Here is a 24,002-nt window from a genome sequence, read left to right as displayed (position 1 = left end):
TTACCTAGCATGCGAACACATTTGGCATTCTGATCAGGACTATCAAATGAGATTTCTCCGCACCTCTGGAAAAAAAAAAGATTTAGTTAATATATATTTAGTTAAATCCTCATCCTCTGATACATCTCTTTATGTTTGGCACTAGAAATGCTCAGAGACATGATGATAAAATGCTGAAATCAGAATAATTTCAAGTAGTAGAAGTTAGAGGAAAAATGGACATTGTTAATAGATAAAGATGGGTCAACTCTGTATTCTAGGGCATTCACCAGGTGTTCACCAGGTACCTATGGCTTAAACTGCCTCATCTGTGTTACTATTTGTTAGCATTGGACCAAAGTATGCAGGAGGCCCTCATTTACCACTGGTTGGTATTGCAGCCCCCTCCATACACTGATTTAGTCGTCACATGGCTGCACCCTGACCATGAGCTGTGAAATGATCCAGCTGAAAACAAAACAAAACAGAAATGTATCTTTCATTTTGGCCAGCTTAAAAATGCAGTCATTTCCTATCCATGATTCAGAGCATCATTTTGTGAAGGACTGAAATGATAGAAGGGTAGAGGGAATGGCAATCTCTGTCACGGGCAAGTGATGAGAACAAGCAGATCAGGGCAGTGAATCACCTGTATATCAGATCTGTCACTAGCAGGGGCAGGAGCATGAAGCCACAGCCTTTCAGTGTATAAACAGTTAAGTTTAGGATTCCACTCCATACTGCTGCTTTGCCTATGGTTGGTCCAATGTCCACTCCAGTGTCCATTCCTTAACCCCTCCTGTCAGAGACCATCTCTTCAGCCAAGCTGATTCAACAAGTTGTATTTCTGTAAAATGAGTTTATTTTAAAAACACAGCTCTTAAAATTAAGGAAAACTGTCATTTTGCTGAATTTGAGCTGTCTGTAACACCTATGAGTAAAACCAATTTTTGTAAGGTACAAATAATTTGTGGTTCTATGCTAATGTGTTTTGTCAATAAAAAATAATATTCACAGGTGTAGATATATCTGATCAGGGCTGACATTCTGTCCCAATACAAATCCAATGAAGGACCATCATTATTAGATTTAGGGTCAGAATACAAAAAGTTTGGTTGTTTTCAAAGATGAGGCATCATTTTTGAGTCTTTTATGCAGACAGATATGTCAGTTTAGCTGCCAGCAGGAACATAATTGATGTGGCTCATGGGTCTGATCCAGCTCTGATTAAAGTCAGTATACAGAACCCACTCAGTTCAGGAGTGGTTGCCTCAGGCTCTCCAAAAAAAAAGGTTCATTTTTTTTATCACTACACTCAAAGTTTGTGATAGGTTTAATATTAGCCTTGTATTATATATTATATTATATTATTATATTAGCCTTATATTCTACAGGTATACTATATTCTATACATATATATATTCTCTCTCTCTCTATATATACATATATACATATATTCTACTCATATAGGACAGCCTCATATTCTATAGGTAAAAGTGGTCCATACTTGTTTATCTACATATTTATGCTTTTAACACCCATAACCAAGTGGGAATAAAAGAACAGTGATGCAAGTTTGGGAAAATCACTGAGAAATATCCATTTCCATTCCTCTTCTTTTCTCTCTTAATTCCTACACAGTTTCTGTTTTTCTGCACCTATGCTTTTCTGTTTCATGTAAGACTAAATGGTTACTCCCATCCTTTTTTTTTTTTTTTTTTTTTGGTTAAAAAAAGTGTCATTTACAGCAGATATTAAAAGCTACAAAGAATCAGGTAAGTAAAAAAACCCCAGGGATTCAAAGAAGTTGTAGCACAACAACAGCTTCATAGGTGAATAACACATTTGGAACTCACTATTTTTAAAATCACCTTCACCTCCCTCATACTGAAATAAATACAAACAAACAAACAAAGGCCCATCTCCTACGCACAGTCTCTTCATATATCAGTACATCTAAGAAGAGAAAACAGACATCTGTACTAACCTTCCCAGGTGGGAGAGCATACTACTGAAAGATTGCAAAAGAGAAACATCATCCAGCATTTCAAAGTTAATTTTACAAATGCTGTTATACTGGCTCCCTCTCAGGAGACAAAGAAATTTGCTTTTTATTCTTCAAGGAAGAGTGTTAAGATATGTTTTTTTTTTTCTTCACAGAAATCTCCCAGTGTCTTCTTCATGACCATCAGTATATTTTGACAAACATAGATTTAAGAAAGAGCTTCAAAATTCACTGTCCTTCTCAGCCCTGAATTTAAGCCGCTCTTTCAAAACTTGTGGTTATTTTTGATTTAGTCCCTCAGATGTATTGTATGTTCCAGACATATTTACATAAACATCACATTTCAGGCTGGTAAATGGTGTCTTACAATATCTAGCAATACTTAGTCTTAGTATTAGGAAACTGGGAAAACAGCTAATGTTCCACAGAGTCCACTAACATCCCACAGGATCTATTATGATGATGGATGAACTTTGAAAACTTTGCAAGTAAGATTCAGATAAGTGTATAAAAGTTCATAGGCTTATCTGAATTCCGTTAACCCCTGCAATCCACACAATTGGCTGAAAATCATGCAAAAACAACTACACTAAGAGATTTTTCACTCCTTTTGCTGCAGCTAGAAGTATCACAAGAAAAAAAATCTGCAGCAATTTTATTTCAGATGCCAGTGAAAGCTCATATGTGTGCATAAATGGGATTAAAAATAAGGTGTTACTAAACTGCTCACAGCATCTGAAAAAGATTTGTTTGGATCTTAGGTGTGTAAAGTGGCACAGAATTGCAGTAGGAGCTCATTTTTGTTCATCTGAAAAATAGAGATTTTGGGGCATTTTTGCTGTTACCAAATGTTTTCCACGAACGAGAGGGTAAGGAATGACTTCAGGATTTAATTTTCAGGATTAAACAGACTGTGTCACCGCTGTTATGAATTCCTGCCAGGGTTGGATAAGCTTCTTCCTGGCCCAGCTCACTTCCCTTTCTGGGTTGGGTTTGTTCCACCTGCTTGTATGCTGGGATGGTACTGAGAGACGAGGCCAAGAGTCTCTCCACTCCCTATCCATTTCCAAACTGGGACTAAAGCAGCAGCTCGTTCTCCTCTGTAAGCTTCTAAGTTGTCTACAGAGTCAGCAGTGGATCCACCAGAGCAGGAGTAGGAATTTGACATTAGATGCTGGTTATTCTACTTTTTAATTTCAATCAGTCCGAAAGTAAAGGAAGAATAATTCTGGACATATCAGACCTATTGCATGCATGTAGATCACCATATATATCTGTTAGGGGAAGATGAGAGAGAAATATGACCTCCCTTCTAGTCTGGCCAAACAGCTCCTAGAACAGCTTCTGTGATCCTGTGATTCTGCAAAGCTACTGCTTATAAGGCAGCAGTTTTGACACTCATATCAATCAGGTCTGGAAGAAAGTATCGGTTTTCCTTACCCAGTTTGCATAAGTAAGAGTATCAGTGGTGAGCTGTAAACACGAAATATATTATCCAGTTAGTAAGAGCAGTAAACTGAAACAGAAGAGCAACCTCTGAACTTCATTTCTTGAAATATTTGGTGCGGATGGATGCATAGATCTGACCTATAACTGAACATCATTTAAGTTGCAAGATTTTTCTCTCTAAAATATGATAAACCATATTCTTGGATCTAAATGATCTCAAAGTGGGGGAATTTTTAAATCCCAGTGTGGACTTCATGGTTAGGACTGTTACAGCAGTGGTGGGACTGGTCCTGTTATAAGTAGCCCTGGATGTTGGACTGCTGTTTTTACAGGAGTTTCCATGCTGTAAATAATACCACCAGCTTTCACTTCCCCTGAAGTACAATGACATATATTCTTGTGAGGGAGGATTTATTGCTGAAAATTAAAATACTGCTGTGTTTGGAAGTGATCAAATTATTTTTTTTTCTTAACAAAGAAATAGGTAAATACAAGTAAAATCAACCCCTCCAAATCTTCATTATAGCTTCATAGCTCTTGAATCACTGAATTCTGGACTAGACTGTGGGTTGCTTTTTTCCCCCTTTCAGTTAGTATTTTCAGTATAGTATTTTCAGTAACATGGATGCATTTCCACACAGGATTGCAGCCTTGAATTCATTATACATGTGAGAAAGTACTTATGTTTAGATAAGAAAATAAATTAATGGATTTTCTACACTCAACTCCCTTTCCTGAGATAAGATACACACCCTGATGTAGAATCTGTTACATAAGCTGAAAAGTGGTAAACTGAAATGGTAAAATGAGCGGCTTGGAGCTGCTAAATACAGAGCTTAAAAAAAACAAAAAGAGAAAAATGAAATAGTTGCAGTCAGAGAACAGGGATGAAAAGACGTGATATTCAGGAAAAAAAAAAAAAAAAAGAAATGAACTCAGTTCCTTTGATGAGATAAATTAGAAGGCTTGAAGCCAGCCTGCTTGGCTCTGATGGCCCAGTACCACCTGTTGGAAAAAGGAAATACCATGTTACACAGGCACAGTCTTCTGTATTGAAAGACTGCTGGAGGAGGGATCTCTCAGGCAAGATGACCTCTTTGCAGGACATTATGTGGACTACAAATGAATATAGGAAGTCTTCTGCAGGAATTCTATGCCAAGGGAGTGTAAGCAAAACTGCAGAAAAGTAGGACACAACTGGTAGAAAAAAACGCTCATGCCAAGAGTGGATGGAAAATCTACCCTAGTCAGTTGTGCTAATGTAGCTATGTATCTCATATTACTTTTCCAGTATTATGTGATCATTCATAGGTTGGGTTTCCATTTCCAGCATGCCTGGGGTCACACCACCTGCATTTGAGTACTTGAGATATGTAGCAATAAAGAGTGTATATACCCAGACAGAGTATGCCCTTAGGTTTTTTTTATGCTGTGAAAAAAATGATTTCTAGCAAAAAAAAAAAAAAGTTTTTGAAGTCGTTAAATTCAACTTCTATCTGTGTGTTAAATTAGTGCATTCCACATTCTAAGCCGAGAGACGCAAATCAAGAAATTGAAATAAATAAACAGGCTCGCCTATGACAAAATTCAGCAAGTAGAGATCTGAAATGTTTGTCATTAGAATTGCAATAAGCGACATGTTAATTTTCTACTTATTAAATGCATATAATTAACATTTAACTATTTTAGTAATTTTAGAGTGTATAGTGTTTTAAAAATGTAATAATTCTTTTTTGGCTTGAAATTTGAATATGAACAGTTTTGACCTTTTTAAGCTACAGACAACCAAGTTTTGAAAAGCCAGCTTCGTCAGTTAAAAGGTTATTCAAGTAGGAATAATGTTTATAGGCTTCTTCACTCTGTTCTGTTCATCATGTCCTGAATATGGTGTTCAACATATGTGTCTCTTCCTACATTGCAATAATAAAATTAGGTACTTAATATACATCATCAGCCAAACATGACAGTAATCAGTGGATAATCTTTTTGCAAGTGACAGGGATTACTATATCTCTGACTATGTATTAATTAGACATTGATTTTAAGTCCAATATTTTTCAAGAATTCATTTGATTTCTTTTTTAAAAGTAACCTTAAGTTAATATGGTTTGCTGTTACCAATAGTGGAAGGAACTGTATTCTACATAACAACATTGTTTGGTAAAAGAGCTTTTTCTTTCTTCTCAGAGTACCACATATAATTTATGAAATCAGAATTAAAAGATATACCCACAAACACATCTGATTAAAAAAAATATTAAGGCAAAGCAAAGAGCTTCTGTGCTTATATCAAAAACTGGAAGATCTCAGAGGAACAGTGCTACTTTTATTCATATTTCTGTTTTGCTATTGCATTCCTTTCCCCATCTCCTTTAAAAAGTACTTGAATAAATTCCTCTAGTATGTAAAAGCACCATTCTAATTACTTAATGATTTATAGATATAAAGTCTGTTAGTGTGAAATGCAGCAATGCTTCAAAAGTTTTAGCAATATTTTATAAAAACAACTGGTTGCTGAAAATTAAGGGCAATATTTCATTAGGAGTCAGTCCTCATGACCTTCAGCTTCAGGCTGCCTGGAAGCAGATTTAAGGTGGATTCATCCTGAGTGCTGATGCAATATCAGGGTGTAGGAACACTACAAATTCCAACGCCTTGTTAAGCTTGTGGTATTTCCATCTCAGTGTCCCCTCTCTGACAGGAGCAAAAGAAAGTACAGGACCTACCACAGCAGGCTGACATGGGTGATCTGCCCTGCCTGCAGACTTTCCTCAGTCACCTCCCCTCAGATGAAAGCCTTGTGACAATCTCTGGTAGAGATTAAAACTAATGTTTAAGTAAAACAAGTAAATTCCTTTCCGATACTCTGCATGTTCTTGAGATGTACTTACACACCAAATACTTCTGAATTTTGCTGAAACCTTAGCCATTACCTATGCTGGTCTTAGCCAAGGCAATGAAGTCATTGCTTTTACTTGTTTAGAGACAACAGCAACTTTTCTCTACATCACACCTTATTTTAAATTTAACAGGTCCACATTTTGTCAATTTTCTCTGGAGTGAGTGGTTGCAAAAAGTTCACCCTGTTCATCTGACCTTGAGTTTCCATCCCTGAGTTCTTCAAGAACTTTAGTTAGCCTTTCTTACGTGAAAATATGTGTATAATGAACACATCTTGAAAATTGCATATATAAACCTTTCCATTGGCAGTGAACAACACTAGAATATTTCAGCCAATGAAATTACCCAAGACTGATAAAAAAAAACTGTAATTTTTTGCATACTACCTCCTTGGGGCTTATTAACAGTTCCCATAATGATTATAGATCACATCTTATATTTACCTGAAAATGTAGACCTGCATTTAGCAAGTTAATTGTTGCACTAAATGGGGCTGAAAAAAGAATGCTTATCTTGAACTGGTATATACTGCATGTATGCCCACCCATTTATAAATATGGCGCAATCACAGCATACTGACAACTGTCTTTCAAATACTATTAGCAGCCAGAATACTACATTTGCTGCTCTACACATTACTACCATTATTATATTACAGGTTTGCCGTATTTCATGGGTAAGGTTCCAGCTTCCCTATTTTGTATCAGAATTGAGGCATACTTACACTGAAAATTCAGGACCTTTTAACATCTGGATGAATTTCTGCAGAGTAAAATGACTATGCCTGGGCAATCTTGTTTTGAGAGTTTTTCCCCTTCCAAGTTTTCCCAGTGAAAGACAAGGTTTCACTCACTTCCCTCCAGGAAGTGAAACACATTGCTTAAATAACCTTTCAACACTGTCAGTGTCAATATCCAGCAGCACCTTGGCAATACATTTTATTCTGGAATTTACCATGGTGTAGACCCTCAGCGAATGCAAACAGAAGACACAAAAAGAAGTAATTACAAAAAACAAGTAATTAGAAGTAAATAGAAGTAGTTATAACTAAATTGAGCAATAATTTCCAACCAACCACTGTTGCCAATAGTCAGCAACTTGTTTGTGGGCTAAATAGCCTGAAGCAAACCTTTAGGCAGTTCATTTTCTCACAAACCTGTGATTTACTATGGTTAGGAGTGGTTTGAAATGGATTAATGTTGCTGGAAATTTGGTACAGCGGTTTAACTGCTTTGTTTTCTTCTTCAGTTCAGGAAAAAAATGTTTAATAGTGTGTGACTTCATTAGGGAGGTGCCAGTAGCCCTGACCCCCCTGAGAATCTGTCAGTGTTTCAATATGGCATCCTTATTTTTAAGTTTTTATAACTTGGGCATTGTGAGCCAAATCTAGAATTATTAAGCAATAACAATGTTGGGTTTTAATGAGCAGTAAGACACAGTTGAGTGTGCATTAACAGGCAAGGCATAACTTGTAGGCCTGTTCTGAGGGGGTACCATCATCCAAGAAATGTTAAGGAGCAGACTAGATTTTGCCCTCGTGGGATGATTTTGTATTATTGTTCATTTTCGAGTTTATATTTTAAAGAATGTAAAACATCTGTAGATTACGTAATGGATCCTCCCACCATGAAAACAGTTCTAAGTGGGAGGGAAGATGGGGTGGAAAATACCGATACTAGGGAAAAGGCAAATTCGTTGTCTGTATTTATTGTTGCTCTGATGTGAAACATCAAAGTTCTCTGTACCTAAACATTTTCTGGACCACATAATTATCTTTCCTCCTCCTAGGAGTTGCAGAGCTAGGCTGTTCTCCGAGCTGTTTTCTATGGTCACTGCCATTTTAGCTTTCACTTTCTATTGAAATATGTAATGGGAGGAAAATATAGAATTAATTTCTGAGAATTTAGGTCTCCACTTCAACACATGTATTTCTCATATTTTTCCCACTGATGTACTGGATCAAAGGAAGGGTCAAAGCCTCAGAAGTACTGCCTGACATACCACTCTTTCCAAGAAGCAAATAACTGCCTGAAGATTCTCGTCAGACTGTTAAATAGATCAAATAAATCTCAAAACATGTATGTTGAAAGTCTAGCGAAGTAGCCACCTGGAGGAGTGAAAACAGAGCACTTATAGGGAGAAGATAGGAAACTACTTCACTGATAACCTCACCTGTGTACCACACTGCATTTGCCTGAAGTAGTAGAGTTGCATGGCTATCTACGCAAAATTTGTTGTCTAATTGAAAGTGAAATTTCTGTTTTCTTTTCTCTCTCTCTCTTCTTGCTCTTTCCCTGTGGTAGCTTTGTGTTTGATGCCTGCCATCAGTGACGGACTTTGCAAGTAAAACTTGTCCAAGCAAACTTCTTTCTGCAATACCATTTCATCACATGATGCAACCCCAAACATGAATACAGTCTGGGCAATGAGTGGATTGAGAACAGCCCTGAGGAGAAGGACTTGGGTGTACTGGTGGACAAAAAAATGAACATGAGCTGACAATGTGCACTTGAAGCCCAGAAGGCCAACCTTATCCTAGGCTGCATCAAACGAAGCATGGCCAGCAGGCTGAGGGAGATTTTATTCCTCTCTTGTCAGACGCAAGCAGGAGTACTGTGTTCAGCTCTGGGATCCCCAGCAAAAGAAAGACATTGACTTGTTAGAGAAGGTCTAGAGTAGGGCCATGAAGATGATCAGAGGGCTGGAGCACCTCTCCTATGAAGACAGGCTGAGGGAGTTGGGGTCGGACAGCCTGGAGAAGAGAAGGCTCCAGGGAAACCTTATAGCAGCCTCACAGTACTGAAAGGGGGCCTACAGGAAAGCTGGAGAGGGACTCTTTATCAGGGAGTAGGGATATTGGTTTTAAACTAAAAGAGGGGAGATTTAGTATAGATATTAGGAAGAAATTCTTTACTCCGAGGGTGGTGCGGCACTGGCACAGGTTGCCAAGAGAAGCTGTGGATACCCCATCCCTGGAGGTGCTGAACACCAGATTGGGTGGAGCTTTGAGCAACGTGGTGTAGTAGAATATGTCTCTGTCCATGGCAGGGGACTTGGAACTAGATGATATTTAAGTTCCCTACCAACCATAAACATTCTGTGATACTATAATTTTGTCAATCTATGATACTATAATTCTGTCATTCTTGATGTCCAAAGGAAACCCAGGCACAGCTGCTGTGCAAAAGAGATGCAACCAAAGAATGACCTTGGGCCTTGTCTTTATTAGTTGTATAGATGATATCAACAGGTCACAGCACGAAATCCTCACTTCAGACAGTATCTCCTGAGTTTAACACCAACCACTTACACCCGTACTCCCATATTTCATTTTGGTCATCCTTCTGAAGCATTTTGAGCTCCTTTGCTTCATACTCTATTTGAAACTCTTTTGCCACTATAAGTAGTGAAAACATTTTATACAACTGCATATTAACTATCTTCAATTGTTCTGTACCAATGGCGTAACTCAAAATTTTGTGGGCATCTGTTCAGCATCTGACCAAACACATACTGTAAAAATGAGCCTCTGTGGTGGCATTTTAGCCTGTCAACACATCCTTCTACAGTCAAAACAATTATTAGAAGTACTCATATAACTAAGCAACCTCAGCACTGCAAAAATAACCTTCAGAACTTCAAGTACATTCAGCGTACAGCTAATCTTTGCATGCAGAACATATGGAGCTAAAAAACAGCTTGTGATGTTTTGACAAGAAAAATTTGTATTTCAAAATTGTCATATTAGACAATGTCATATTAGGGAAGAGCATCTTCTGCATTAAAAGAAACTGCATTGTTACAAACATTTTCAACAACTTTCAAAGTGCAATTTATAACATATCCAGAGCCATACAAAGCCATTATTATCAGGAAACATTTAGATACTTTTGCAATATGCACTATGAAGATATTTCCAGATACATGGAAATTCATGTTTTTTGGACATATTAGTCAGAGTTTCCAAGGTTGCAGTCTTTCAGAGAAATGCTAAAAAGACAAAATTTCTCCCTGAAAATAATTCTCAGAAGCACAAATTTTCTTTTAGGGTAGCTTTTCTTCCTCTTCTCTCCCTCTCCCCCCTCCCCCCCCCCCCCCCTTTCTTTTTCTTTTTAATGTGTGAAAGCATCACTTCAAAACAGGTTTATTTTTACAAGTGCTGCACAAAGCTTCTCTTCTCTCTTGCCTCTCAACAGATTCTGGTTATAACCTCTTTTATCCAATGCCTATCCTTTAGCTGGCAAAATAAAAGGACTAAACTCCTGAGAATATTTCTTGGAATTTCATGGGAATAATCTTATATTGTGTTTTGGCCAGATTTTGCTCATATCTTTCACTCATAGCAGCCAATGCCAACATGGTGAACATTTTACTGGTGCAGTTTCTATAACATATCCCCTACTAGTCTGTACCAAGCTAGTCAATGTCTTTGATTTTCAGTGTTAACCAATTTGATTCTGACTAATACGCATAGTATTATTTCTATTTAGTGTCTTTTACCAACCTTATCACTGTAAGTCTGAATTTGTTGCAGTAGGCGTATTGAGTAATGTGACTAATATCTGCCATATTTAGCTTGTTTTTTATCTGGTCCCTCAAGGGTAAAACTGGGTGTGTTATGTAGTGTTTTCTTGTCAAAGGATTTTATTTTTGGATGTGTTTGTTTTTGTCTTGTACTATTTAAGTGTGACTGTTATTATGTATTTATGTTAAAGAAGGTGGGATTGAAAAACAATTCCCAAGAGCTATTGTTTTTCAAGTTTTTGCTTGATTTCCCAATTTTTACATGACAGGCTTCAAGAAAATATTTCCCTCTCATATATTTTTTTGACAAATGCTAAGATACTGAATGTCCTGCCTAGTTATTTCTCTAAATTAATTAGGATGTGCATTCTGTAAAACTCCTGAACAATATCTGCATCGTATTTAAAACTATGGTGGACTTCTTTTGAATCTCACTTGAGGAAAATGATCTAAGATTTTTAAGTTCATAAAGAAAGAGAAATGGAAATTCCTAGAGATTGATTCAGCCCACCTGATTACAGAGAAAGACTAGATGCCTAACTTTTAATCAATTATAATTAGAAGGATTTAGCTGACTCCATGGGCATTAACAACTGTTGTACATTTGGACCCTAAAATCAGTGTTAATCCTGAATGACAGAAGCTGGATTTGCACGACAGATGAAAAGTTCTCCCAGTTGCCACAAGACAGCAACAGGACTGGCAGATGAGAAGAAATGTTACAGGGAACTTCGAATGCTGTCACCATGGGACATCTAGAAGGTTGGGTCATAGAGGTACTTGTCATAGTGAACAAGGCCAGCATGGCTTTTTTTAACAACTCTGGATTCATAGCATTTTTGTGAAGGAATTAAAAATATGTCTTTAATACTCCTCTGGTTGTAGCTATTAGGACTATTTGACCACGTTGGAGGAGTATAATGTGAATTGTGCAGTACAGCTGTGAGGATCACAAACTAAAGGCAAACTAAAGCAAAATACATTTTTTTTTTTTTTGTTTTGTTTTTCACAGTAAACAGACTATCTTTTCTGAAGTTACAGTTAAATCCTGTTATTTTCTCACACAATGATAAAACAGTAGGGAAAATAATGTTTCCACTTTTCATATTTTACTTTGTTACACACTTTTGTATTTAACATGTAATGATTATAATGAAGTAGAAAAAGACAGCTAAAACCTATAGGGGGTAAAGACTGCTGAGTGAATTCTACTTTGTGAGGTGCAGTGGTACATTTAAAAATTGTCAAGTGCAGTGATCAAGAGAAAGGAGCAGAAGCACTTTTCGTGTCAGAATCTGAAAGCACCTCTTAGTAAAAGTTCTCTTTTTAAAACATTAATACATTATTATGTATCTGTAGTGTTTACATATGACACTTGTCATTTTTAACAAATGAGTCACGATTTCCCATATATTGCAATGTATCTGAGCCACGTGAATCTGATAAAACTGCACATATTGCAAGTGGTACATCTATCTCATTTTAGGAAGAAAGAGCATGCACAAAGAAGCTTTTTACAGTAGCAATTAGAAACTTTGTTTAAATGATTTTCCTAGCCTTTACAAAAATTCTTTTGAAATAGAATTTACATGATACATAAATAATAAGGTCATATCTAATTATATTGGCTGACTATTTTTTCTGAAAGGTACTATTCATTTTATGCCACATGATGCTGATTAATAACCAAGGTGAAAATACTATTCAGTGCAAACAACCTTTGCAGTGAAAATGTGTTTGGTCCCAATTAAAAGAGGTTTTGAAGTACCTCCTGTTTATGTGAAAACACAGGAAATTTGCATTTGGATCTAAACTCTTGTGGTTCAGACACATCTGTATTATGCATGCAGATACATTTCTATTATCTGAATGCTGGCCATACAATGCTAACCTGCTGAATGATGTGACTGCAGCAAGTCTCATGATGAGCCTGATACAAAAAGCATAACAAGTTTTAACAGTTTTCTACATGTGGCAAACATTCGTTGTTTGTGAATTTAATTTTTATTTCTTAGTTCTTTTAATTTTTATGTTAATTATTTTTTGCAACATTATTTAACTTCACCCTTGAGGCAGGCAAAGATTTACAGTTAGATACTCTACAGATGGGAAATGAAGGAAAGGACTGATTACACAAACTTGCTAAAGGTCATCAACCTACTGGAAGAAGAGGGAGTAACATTCCAGTTGCCTCTAATTCTGTGTACTATTTCTTACATTAACATTATGACTACATTTATCTTGTTGAGTAATGGATGAGTAAATACAGGAACTAATCATGCAAACTGATGAGCAGTTTCACCTGAGTCAACTGAGCAATTTGGGCCAGAAAAATCATCTTTGAGGGGAGATATTTTGAAAACGTTTCACATTAGATCAGAAACACTGTGAAGATTTTATTTCTATAAGGCACCTTGTTGACATAAGACTACAGTTACTAAATCAGCCCTATGCTTGTTGACGATCTAGTTTTTCCTTTTGAACCTGTATGTAAGTAAATTCAACACATACATGTAAGGTATTGATGAGTGTATGAGAGGCTCTGTTTGTCCCCAGTCTGTGGAGGGTATAAACATCCTGGCTGGAACAACAGGGATTCTTTAGCTAAAGTTGGATCACCCTCTGCTTCTCCCTCCCCATCTGAAAGCCACTGGATGAATCCCTGGAGTATCAGCCAGCATAACACATTGACAGCAACAGGAACTGTGATACATTTAAAGAATAGAGTGAGTATTGCCAGCTCTGCTTATCAGATCATCTGTTCTGTGTTTAATATTGACGTGTTCATCTTACATGAAGCTAACTGGACTTCCAGATAAGTATGGATGAGTATAGAGATGGAATTTGCTTTCTCAGTACTTCCGTTCAAGGGGAAACATAGAAGTGTTTCACCCCAGTGAAATGTCTGTTTCTGCATGATCAGACTTGGTAAAAAAATAATAAAACTTAAACAAAAGAGTTTCTAATTTTAAAAATCACCAAATCACCAAACAAGCAAACAACAAATTCTTAAGTTAAAAAAATCTCTAATTAAGACTAAGTAATGCAAGAAAAGTATAACAAAGTTATTTTTTTATTTTTTTATTATTTTTTTTTAATTCAGTGTGGTATTTCACCAATGAGAGCATCCTTCCTCAGCGCATTGGGAAACATCCATTGCAATATTAGATTCTGTAAATGAAAAATTTATTTGCCAGAAATCTAACTCCTGTAACATAAGAAGTTGGCTCTTTGAGTAGCTCTGTTTCCAGGCATCGTCAGATTAATCTAGATGACAGACAGCCTTCTTTGGCCACAGGGAGTCATGCTGCATCTGAACTAGGATGTCTACTGACACTGGGCTAGTGTTGCTTAGAAATTCCAGCTTCCACAGCCAGTAATTGCCAAAGGGACTGATGTGGAAAACACTCTGCATCCCCCACATGCAGACAGGTCAGCATCATCAGCACAGATCCCAAGCAAGGCTCAGCCTGCCTTCCTGAAGAGCAGAAAGGTGGCTTTCCGCACAACCCCTAACTCCTAAACCATCATCATTAAATATAACTACTGTCTTCTGCTGTTTTAACCACAGGCAAGTTAAGTAACAGGTTAAATAACATCACTGAATGTTCATCAAAAATCAAAATCATCACACATTGGTGGCATTCTCAACATTACTGTGATGAAATAGCCCCTCATTTAAGACTGTTCATCTCTACCGGGCATTAGATGTTTAACGAGTACTGAAGTGCTCTGCCAGTGCTTACTAACAGCAGCATCTTTAAATATGACATGGGCCAGACTAGTTAGTATTTTGAGATGCATTGTTTTTCCAACCACTATACTTCTTCATGAGGGAAACCTCTGCCTTAAACTCACCTTTTTTCTCAACCTGGTGATCCAACATTACTAGACTCAATGTTTATTTTTATCTGGAGACTATATAGAAAGGATTAAAAAAAGCCTATTGTAATAACACAGAAGCCTGGAAAAGATTAAAATTGTATCTCTCCTGTGGAAAGGATGTTAATCCAGTATCAAAAAGTGTTTAGGCTGTGATATCTTTGGAAGTCCACGGATGTCACCTTACAATGGTGTGATAAATATGAGGGGTTTGACTTGAATCAAACAAAGCTTAAATTCAATGTCATCCTGCTTATCCTTCACACATTATATCATACTAAAGCAGGGAATTTCAAAAGAGTAAATCACTAAAACCCCAATGGAAAATCAAGGATGGAGAATTTCCTGTCCTTTGATATATAAAATCAGAAATGCTGATGTTTTCTTTCAACTTACTTTTATTGGTTTTGCATAATACTTGAAACAATACATAAAATAAATATTTTACAATTTTGTTCCTGAACGTTTCCACAAAACAAACACAAAATACCACAACCTTGTCTACTCTGTTGACCTTCGCCACAAGTGGCCAGGACATGGATGTCTCCACCCACCAGATAGCTACATAAAGGATTAATATGGTATTTTTAAAGGGAAAATCAGGAGTGTGCAAGGACTACTTGTGAAATACCCATGAGAGAGATAATGGGGAAAGTATGTTGTTAGGAAACTAAGTTCTCCAACAATCTTTACCAAAACCAGGACAGTGCAAATTCATGGCTTTTTTTTTTTGTTTGTTTTTCTTCCTTTTTAAAGGAGAGCAGTTATTGAAAAGTTCTCTGCCCTCTGTAGCTAGAGCAGCCAAGGTGCAGCAGTCCAAAAGTATCCCTCTGAAGTTTTTCCTAACTGTCTACAAAAATGTAGTCCAACCATACTTTTGAATCTTGGCAACCTGTATCTCACATCTGACACCTGGGGGACTTGAGAACAAAGATCTGTCACTTGGCAAAAGGAAATTAACTGTCTTACCTCACCTCCTGCAGAGAAAACTAACAAAGAACACCAATAAGCTTCGTACCAAAACACTGATATTTCAAAGGCTGCCAGAAAACCGGTTTTACTCCCAGAGAAGATGGAGTCAGCAAATCTTAGAAGAAACATTTCCCATCAACCATTTCATACTAATGGACTATGAAACGTTCTGAAATACTGGGAGACTGCTTCTACCCACAAGCCTGGCAAGAAAGCCAAGTTCCCCATTCGTAACGTGAGGTTTGTGTGTTTAATTACCTCACTGAGACGTTGTGAGGCCCACCTACATAATGTTTGCAAAGTAATGTTTGTCGAGCACTGTATGGCACATGCCAGTAGGAAGGGAGCCAGGCACAGAAGTGGAGACTGAACAGGAGATCAAACTCTGGGTTCCTACCTTGTTATTCACTCCTCTGGCAGCTTTTGCACTGTGGCTGCAGACATTTAGAGAGCTCAGCCTTGCAATCAATTAAGTCATTTCTCAGTATAAACTGTGTTGAGGGCCCCTGTGTAAGACTACCTTTTACAGATGGATTACGAGTTGCTGCTGTTTTCTATTGCATATTGCTGCCTGACATAGATACTACATTCATACACACAGGCAGTGACATGGATTTTCAGCTCAGTGCTGTCTCTGGACAGTTTAAGCTCCCAAGGAGACTGCTTAGGAAATGTGTGTGAAAACAGCACTGTTAAGGGAAGTAATACTTATCTGAATTGTAGCAATCCTTACAGGTGACTATTACAGTGATACTTGTGCACGTGTGGAGGAATTTACTGTGTGCTCACAGCAATCAGGGAGAGCCAGAGCATCTAGCACGAATAGTGGCTGTTCACCAGGGCACAATATTGCTACTCTTACAGACGGCTGGGAGGAAGTCTTAGAGGAGCATCATGGTCCACTGACCACACACTTCTGTCTGACAGCTTTGAGAGAGACCAGCAAGAAAAATCTATGCCCATTAAGGAGCAGCAAGCCCTGCTCCTCCCTGGGGAACAGTGAGAGGTGGGAGACAAAAATCGGTTACCTTAACCATTCCCTCCAGAAAAGAAAAAAAGCATACAATTTAAAGCTCCATTTTACCTTCTCTACATTAGCTCGAATGCATTAAAAGTGCTGGAATTGCAGAGAGCTGGTCTCTGGCTTTTGAATCGTGAGAGCCTAAGTAGGCACATAGTTATAATCCCAGCATATCTCCCATTTAGGCCATTTGGCTCTCTCAGTCTTAGCTCTCTAGCTAAGAGAGCTAAGTCTTAGCTCTCTAGCTAGCTTAGTCTCTCAGCTACCCTGTTGCTGCCATTGCCACTTGCAAACAGGAAGCACTTTGAGCACTTGTGCAGCACAGGAACATGAGACTGGTCCAAATCTGATCTGAATGTATGCAATCCATAAGGTTTGAACTCTCCTCCCTTGTGTCATTAATACTCAAGTAAGGCCGCCTTCTCTGTTATTTCTTGTCACCCGTGCTATAATGATATGACTTCTGTGCTTTAAAACCAGTGAGCATGGCTGGATGACTCTACAGGAGATGGCTGACTCCTATTTTTAAATCCTCTGCACAATTTCCGTTGGCAGAGACTCATGCAAGCCAAAGTGGTTTTAGCTGGTCAGAGAGTGGTACCTCACAGCCAACTTCCAAGGTGGAATACAGTGTAGAATTACACTGAGAGTTACAGCAAGGGTCAACAGGGAGAAGCCTCCCTGCATTGCCAGGTGCTGCAAAGGAGAAGGATTTATGACTCCTTCATGAGTTTAGGATGGAGTCAGCTGTAGATGGTAGCTAATATGGCACAAAAGAGAGGCTAAATTCACACTGGATTTATCACCCCTTAATTAACAGAATTGTACCAGTTAGTTTGTTTTCTGTGAATAGTGTCAATAAAAATTGATGCAAATTCTGAAAAGCACTTCTTTTACCCAGCTCCCTTTCTCCTTAATTGCTCTTATCTTATAGTGTTAAACATCTCACCTTCCACCCTGAAAAAACATCAAGGATGCCTGAATACTCATTCTTACTGACTATAGATATCACAGTTTTTAAAGTTAAGAGTGGGGACTGTTCATAAGAAATTCTGTGCAATTACTGAAATCTGTAAAGATACCTACATTAGTATGTTATATTTACAGCTAGAATGAACTGTCTCTAATGAAAGTATAGATATGAATGTGATAGAATGAACATGATGTGAGAAGTCATAAAGAGTAAAAGTTTGAAAGCATGAAAAAAGCTTGTTCCTAGAAAACAAAAATTGTGAAAAATTAACAGATGCATGGAATTTCTTTTGTCAAAACTGAATTTGGTTTTAAAAATAAGAAAAAAATGTTATGAATAATATATTTAGCATAAAGGAAGCACTGCTATATACAGCACTGAAAAAAGTAGTTGCAAAATCTTATGAATAACAATCCATCTAATATCAGAAATTGATCTGAACTTAAATAGATGTTTGTTGATGTCTTTCTCATTTAGAGAAAAACTGAATTTTTGAAAACAGAAACTTCAATATACTTAGTTTGTATATAACAAAGAAGAGCTGCATGGTTCAGAAATAGTATATCATGACAATGATTTGCTATTAATGAAAATATAATAGCAGAGAAAGGTTATCTGCCTACAGCTGCTGCCCCTTGAGGTATGTTCTCTATAAATACGGTTGTAACAGTTGTTCACATATACAAATAATTCACTATATCCATAGAAAAAGTTGCAGTTAATTTGCTTCATAGGTAAAATTTTCAGTGGTGGAGAATACAGTCAATGTTCTCCATTAACCACTATTTAGTGGAAGGAAGTGTTTGGCATCTCAGTCTAAAGGTTTGCTGTTCAAAGGCAGCATGGTGTCTGGAGAACTCAGAAGTGTCATGAAAACCAGTGAGGGTGTGACTAATGCTCCAGGCAGCAGCTTTGCACATCTCAGAGTTGAGGACATTGACCAACAAAGGTCACTGTTTAAGCTCTGGCATTTCACCAGAGTAGTTTAAGAGTAGACTTCATGCAGACTTAGCCAAGGAGACACTTCCTACTAATACCTTACAGATTCCAGTTGGAGGCAAACCTAAGAGCTTTCCCTGAATGCTTTGCCTTTTAAAAAGGGAAAACTGACCTAACGTCCAGCATGTATTTGGCAACACAACATGAGAGTAGTTTCAGGTTGAAATCCTCAATGAGATGAAGTTTTGATAATACATTTATGGAGAAAAAGAAGGTGATACAGGAGAATAACAAGGAAGAATGCTGAAAAAAAGTTTGTGCAGTCAGGTATTCTGCAAGCATATGCTGAACAGGACTAAGTTATCATTCTTTTCTTTGGTTAGGCAGAAGATGGGACCAAAACTCTGTGAAGTATCATCAATGCTGAGGAAAGTGACTGACAGAGGCTGATGCTGAACATAGTGCTAATTCCTACATACATTCTTTCTTGATTTAGACATAGAGGCTTACGTCTTGTAGACTGAGATGTGCAAATTTATTGAGAAGATTGAATCACAACAGCATCCCAATATATGTACGTTTCAAAGCTAATGACAGAACTCCAGTTTTCATTGTTATTTGTGAAATGTTATTGGCTAAGGCCTGAAGGAAAAGCAAAAAAGTCTCAACTCATTCTCTTTACTGCCAAATAATTCCAGACACCAAGAACAGGAGACCAAAACAGGACAAACACAGTTAATATCTTTTAGTGAGATGGGGATTGCTTGGGATGTGTTGTAACCTTAACCTAAGGTAACAACACCCAGCATTAGGATGGAAAATTTATGGCACAGAAAATAAAGAAAAATAGAATGTCAGAATTTAAGAGTAAGAAGAGTTTAATACAATTTTTCTTATATCCTGGGTGCCAGAGGACATTCAGCTGGTGTTGGAAAAAGGTGATAATCCTAGTTAGGTATTGCTCTACTAGTCAGTACATTTAAGATCAGTATAAAAGTTGTGGTGAAGGTTTGAAGGCTTGTTTTCATGAGTCACCACTTGTGGAATGTTACAGTTACAATGGTATTGATATACTGTTATCTTGCTACTCTAATGATCTAGTTTTTGTCAAAGAAAAAAAAAAGAAAAAGAAAAAAAAGAAAATCTACTGCTTTTTTGTTTTGACTGGAAAAAGAGACATTGAATGTTTCAGAAGATGCACCCACAGAACAAAAGACTTTCTCATTCTGTCCAAGTCTGAAAAGCTCATGGGCTTTTTCAGTGTTCCAGGGACAACACTGCCTTTTGGGAGCAACAGGGTGCTTAAAGTCGTTGTAAAGCAAACACTTCCCAGGACATGCTCCTCTTCCTCTATACATAATGAGTGTTGAAATCAGTGGTGGAGAAACAATTACATTTAATATACCTTTTGAATGCTATCCAAGAGGCAGAAACAGTAAAGAAATCTTTGAAAGAAAGACCATGCAACACACGCAAGGTGAAAAAAATCCCTTTGGTAGAAGCCTTTAATGGAATTCTGACATGTTCAGTGAAGTTTTTACCTGAAGAGAGATTAGTGATGTAGATGAGAATTATATATTAGGTGCTGTTCTGATTTCTCTACTGCCAGGCAGTATAGAAAATTATCTTTTATGGCTGTATCCAAAACATCAGAACTTGATAAGCTCAACAAGATAATAATGAGGTGAAAAATCTCTAGCTAACAGAGTTTTGCTGTGTATATCAATGGATAAATAAGTATTTGAAGAAAGACTGGGAAAGAGCTTGTAAAATAAAATTTAAACTGCCCTATGAAGTCATTGCAATATAGTTAAGTTTGAATAGAAATCACAGCTAATAATACATGGCAAATATTTTATCCAATACTATAAGCAACTTAATTTGAAGAAATTATTTGCAGTTTATTGAAACCATTTTATGGGATTTGAACATAAAAGAAATATTTTAAATCTTGATCTATAATTTTAAGGTAGAACAACTGAAATTTAGGCATTTGAATGTACAATCATCAAAACTCCTTCCTAGCTTCATAATTTTTTGACAGCAACTTTTCCTCTCTACTTAAAGATGCACTTCTGGGAATCCTTATCATAGCTAAGCAGTTTGTTGCCCATTTCCAAAAGCATGCTCACAAAAGTACTTCAACCTGATGTAAACTTGGATTTTCCTCAAAGAAGAAGAGTTTTCTAAGTATGAACATGGAAGGGAAGGAGAAGTTATTTGCTGAGCCAGTTTTGAACAGAGGTATTCCTGAAAGACGAAAGTGGTGACAAAGGACGAAATGCAGAAAGTAACTTTTTAGAGCTTGTTCACAAACTGGCTGTGATTTTAATAGAAGGTCCTAGATGGAATCACTTCCAGAAAAGCTCTGCCTATCTCATCCTTAAGACCCATTCCAATTCTCAAATGAGACATTTCCTCACATGCCCTGAAAGGTTTATCCATACTCCAAACAGCTTACGGTCCAGTGGGAGGTAAGGTAGATGTCAGTCTGTCACACACTGAACCACTGCTCTTCTTGGTAAGCACTTAGCAGTGTATCATATACCATTGCTTACAGTCAAAAAGCTTGTCTTTCACTGCTTCTACAGACATATGGTTATTCAGTTTCTCAACAGAGATAGGATAAAGTAACAAGTAAAGGGGATTGTGTTGTGCCTGCTGGAGAGAGGTAGACAAGTGAGTCTATGAAAAGGGTGACACTCAAGACACATTTTTTACGTTACATATCCTACTTGCTATCTGGAAGTGCTGTGTCTCAGTTTACATAACTGGCTTAGTTTATATAAGCCTAGAAAAAACTGTGTGAAGAGAATCACCCCTTTTTGCTAGCATATGGAAATGCTTTCAAATATTTTTCTACCAGAAGTCTACGCTCTGGGAAGATTCAGATGCATAATTACTATATACGGTAAAGAAAACACAGAAGGAGTCATTAGAAGCATGGGCAGCACAGACTTATTAACAGCTAATTAGCAACTTTTAAGGTGCCACATTTGGGGAAATAGTTTAAGGAAGAGTTTGGTGGGGCAGATAGATGTATAATTTAGAAAGAAGCAAATAAGAGGTCACTAGAATATAAAGATCCTGAATGTTTGCTTAGTAATCATGGGAAAGAACAGTTGCACAATACATGAGCACTCAGTTCCTATAAGTAACAAGATCCCTGTGAAAAACATTTTGTAAAAATTAACTGTAGATTAATGGTGAATACTGATATTTTAAAATATTCAACAGCTGATTCTGTTTTTCAAGTAAAGTCTCTTATACCCTGGAAAGATGCTGTATGGAATTCTCTTCAATAAAACTAAAACGTTATTGCTAAAGCATTATTTTACTTGCATTTTCCATACTGCATATGTGTTACTGGGTAAAGCATGTTAGAATATGTTTGCATGGCAGATGCTCCACAAAATAAAGCTGCACTGTACTTTTGTTTGCCACTAACATCTTGGAAGTTGGGAGATGTGCCAATAACCATGAGGCAGTTATGTTGTTGGGATAAACCACAAAGACTTTGCAAGCTTCTACCATGTACTTTTTCTGCAATTGTAGTTAACAATTTCATTTCCATAGTAGCATTTGCTCATTCTTACCACAACAGTTGACCTGATTTATTGATCAAGAGAAATGAGCACAAATAAGTAACAGTTAAGCAAAAACTGCTGAGTTTCAAACAAGTTGAAGGGAAAGAACAAGTTGCATTTGGTCACCAGTGAATTTTTACAAAACGAACAAGCAAACAACAACAAAAAAAAACTAGCTACAACCAGTACTTCCAGATCAACAGTTCTTTTCTTTATGATAATTATTGGAGTTTTAAAACAGGATACAAACTTTTTCTGTACTTTTTATCCACTGTTAAGCATCAAAGCCGAACAATGGAAAAGTAGCTACATGGGCCATTTATGATAATGACTTTTAGAAAAACTCTTGTCCTGTGGCAACTGGCACCACAGAGTTGTTTATTAGAATATGAAGTTCAGCAAAAATACAACAGTGATATAATCTCATCAGACTCATGCTGATGGAAATTTCTTGCCATGGCTTTCTGAGATGGTTTCAAAAAACAGGGATAATTTTCCTAGCAAAATGCAATTAAAGAGGTGCTCATCTCAAGGACACTTTGTATTCATGAACAGGTAGATTTTCCTACTTATTAAATAGAATGGCTTTTTCTTTCCCAACTTGCTCAAGAGTAATTTGTTCATATAATTCTCCCATAAAGAATTTACCCAGGTAGAAGTGAACATATTGCAGAGGACAAGGAGGAAGCAACATGATTTACTTCATGATAACAGAAGTATAAAAATGAGAAGAAAGATAAAGGGAAGGCACAGATGCTTAGAATCACTCAACTTACTTGTTCACATATATAGGAAAAAATGCAGGCCAAGAACCGAGAGGCAGTCTTGGAAGAGTAAGAGCATGTAGAACTTTCAAGCACTGTCTTTGAACTCATCCCTAAAATGTAAGCAAAATAGCTGCAAAAACCTTGGGCAGAATATTTCATAAAACTTTTGTGGCTGTTCTGTATAGATAACCTAAATTCTCTAGGGTTACCTGTACCCCCATTAAATGATAGAAGTCAGTACAGGTCCCAGTCCTGCTGGCAGACTGTACAGATTTCAATTTTGGTTGGAATTTTTTGGTTTGGTTTCTTTTACAAAAGCTGAGATGAAGTATACAAAAAATCTTTGCTAAAAAGATGTCAGAAAGTATGTGATGTCATTAAAGCCTGAGTAACATATCTCCATGATGGAGTGGCATTAACGTAACCTTAAACCTTGTTATTCTTTTAAGGAAATGTCACTGCTTTCAGGCTTGTCAAGTTTGTCATTGACATTAAGTTTAAAACTTTGCCTTTACAACTTAAATGTCTCTTAACATAATTAATAATAATAATAATAATAAAAATACCAACAACAGCAACAACAAAAAAACACAACATCTTATGACATACATGGAAGTTAAAACTATAGTTATAGGAGGAATGTCAAAAAATATATGTGGAAATACAGATGTGTATGTTGCTTCTGGACTCAGTTGTTGATAAAGTTAATTGGACCTGTGGTGCTGCAACTAGTTATACATAATCAGAACACATAAGAGCAAAGGCAGTACAGTATCTACTTCTAAATTTAAGAGCAGGAGGCTCAGCTAGTTATTAATTCTGTCCTCATGTCTACACATTTAGGATGAAACTAATTTCTCCCAGAAATGTTCTCAGTCTTAATTAATTATTGATATGCGAACACCACAAATCTTAGATTTAATATATTCCATAGATTCAAAAAGCCTTATTTACTGCATCATAAGGGGCTTCAAATTGCTGACAGTTTACTGCAATGGTTTTT

At 37.0% G+C, this 24,002-nt stretch overlaps 1 protein-coding gene across 3 annotated transcripts in view; it reads right to left on the bottom strand.

Moving 5' to 3' along the window:
- The window catches only part of PDE7B (phosphodiesterase 7B), a 181,084-nt gene that overhangs the window by 120,342 nt on the left and 36,740 nt on the right, over positions 1-24,002 (bottom strand). For all 3 annotated transcript variants that reach the window (XM_040550492.1, XM_040550491.1, XM_040550493.1), the window contains one exon: positions 5-65. In XM_040550492.1, the coding sequence (XP_040406426.1) occupies positions 5-65 (61 nt within the window). The remainder of the gene's footprint in view (positions 1-4; positions 66-24,002) is intronic.

Source organism: Cygnus olor, chromosome 3 (assembly GCF_009769625.2).
Source record: "Cygnus olor isolate bCygOlo1 chromosome 3, bCygOlo1.pri.v2, whole genome shotgun sequence".
Classification (NCBI taxonomy): Eukaryota; Metazoa; Chordata; class Aves; order Anseriformes; family Anatidae; genus Cygnus; species Cygnus olor.
This window is presented reverse-complemented; position numbering and strand designations above follow the sequence as displayed.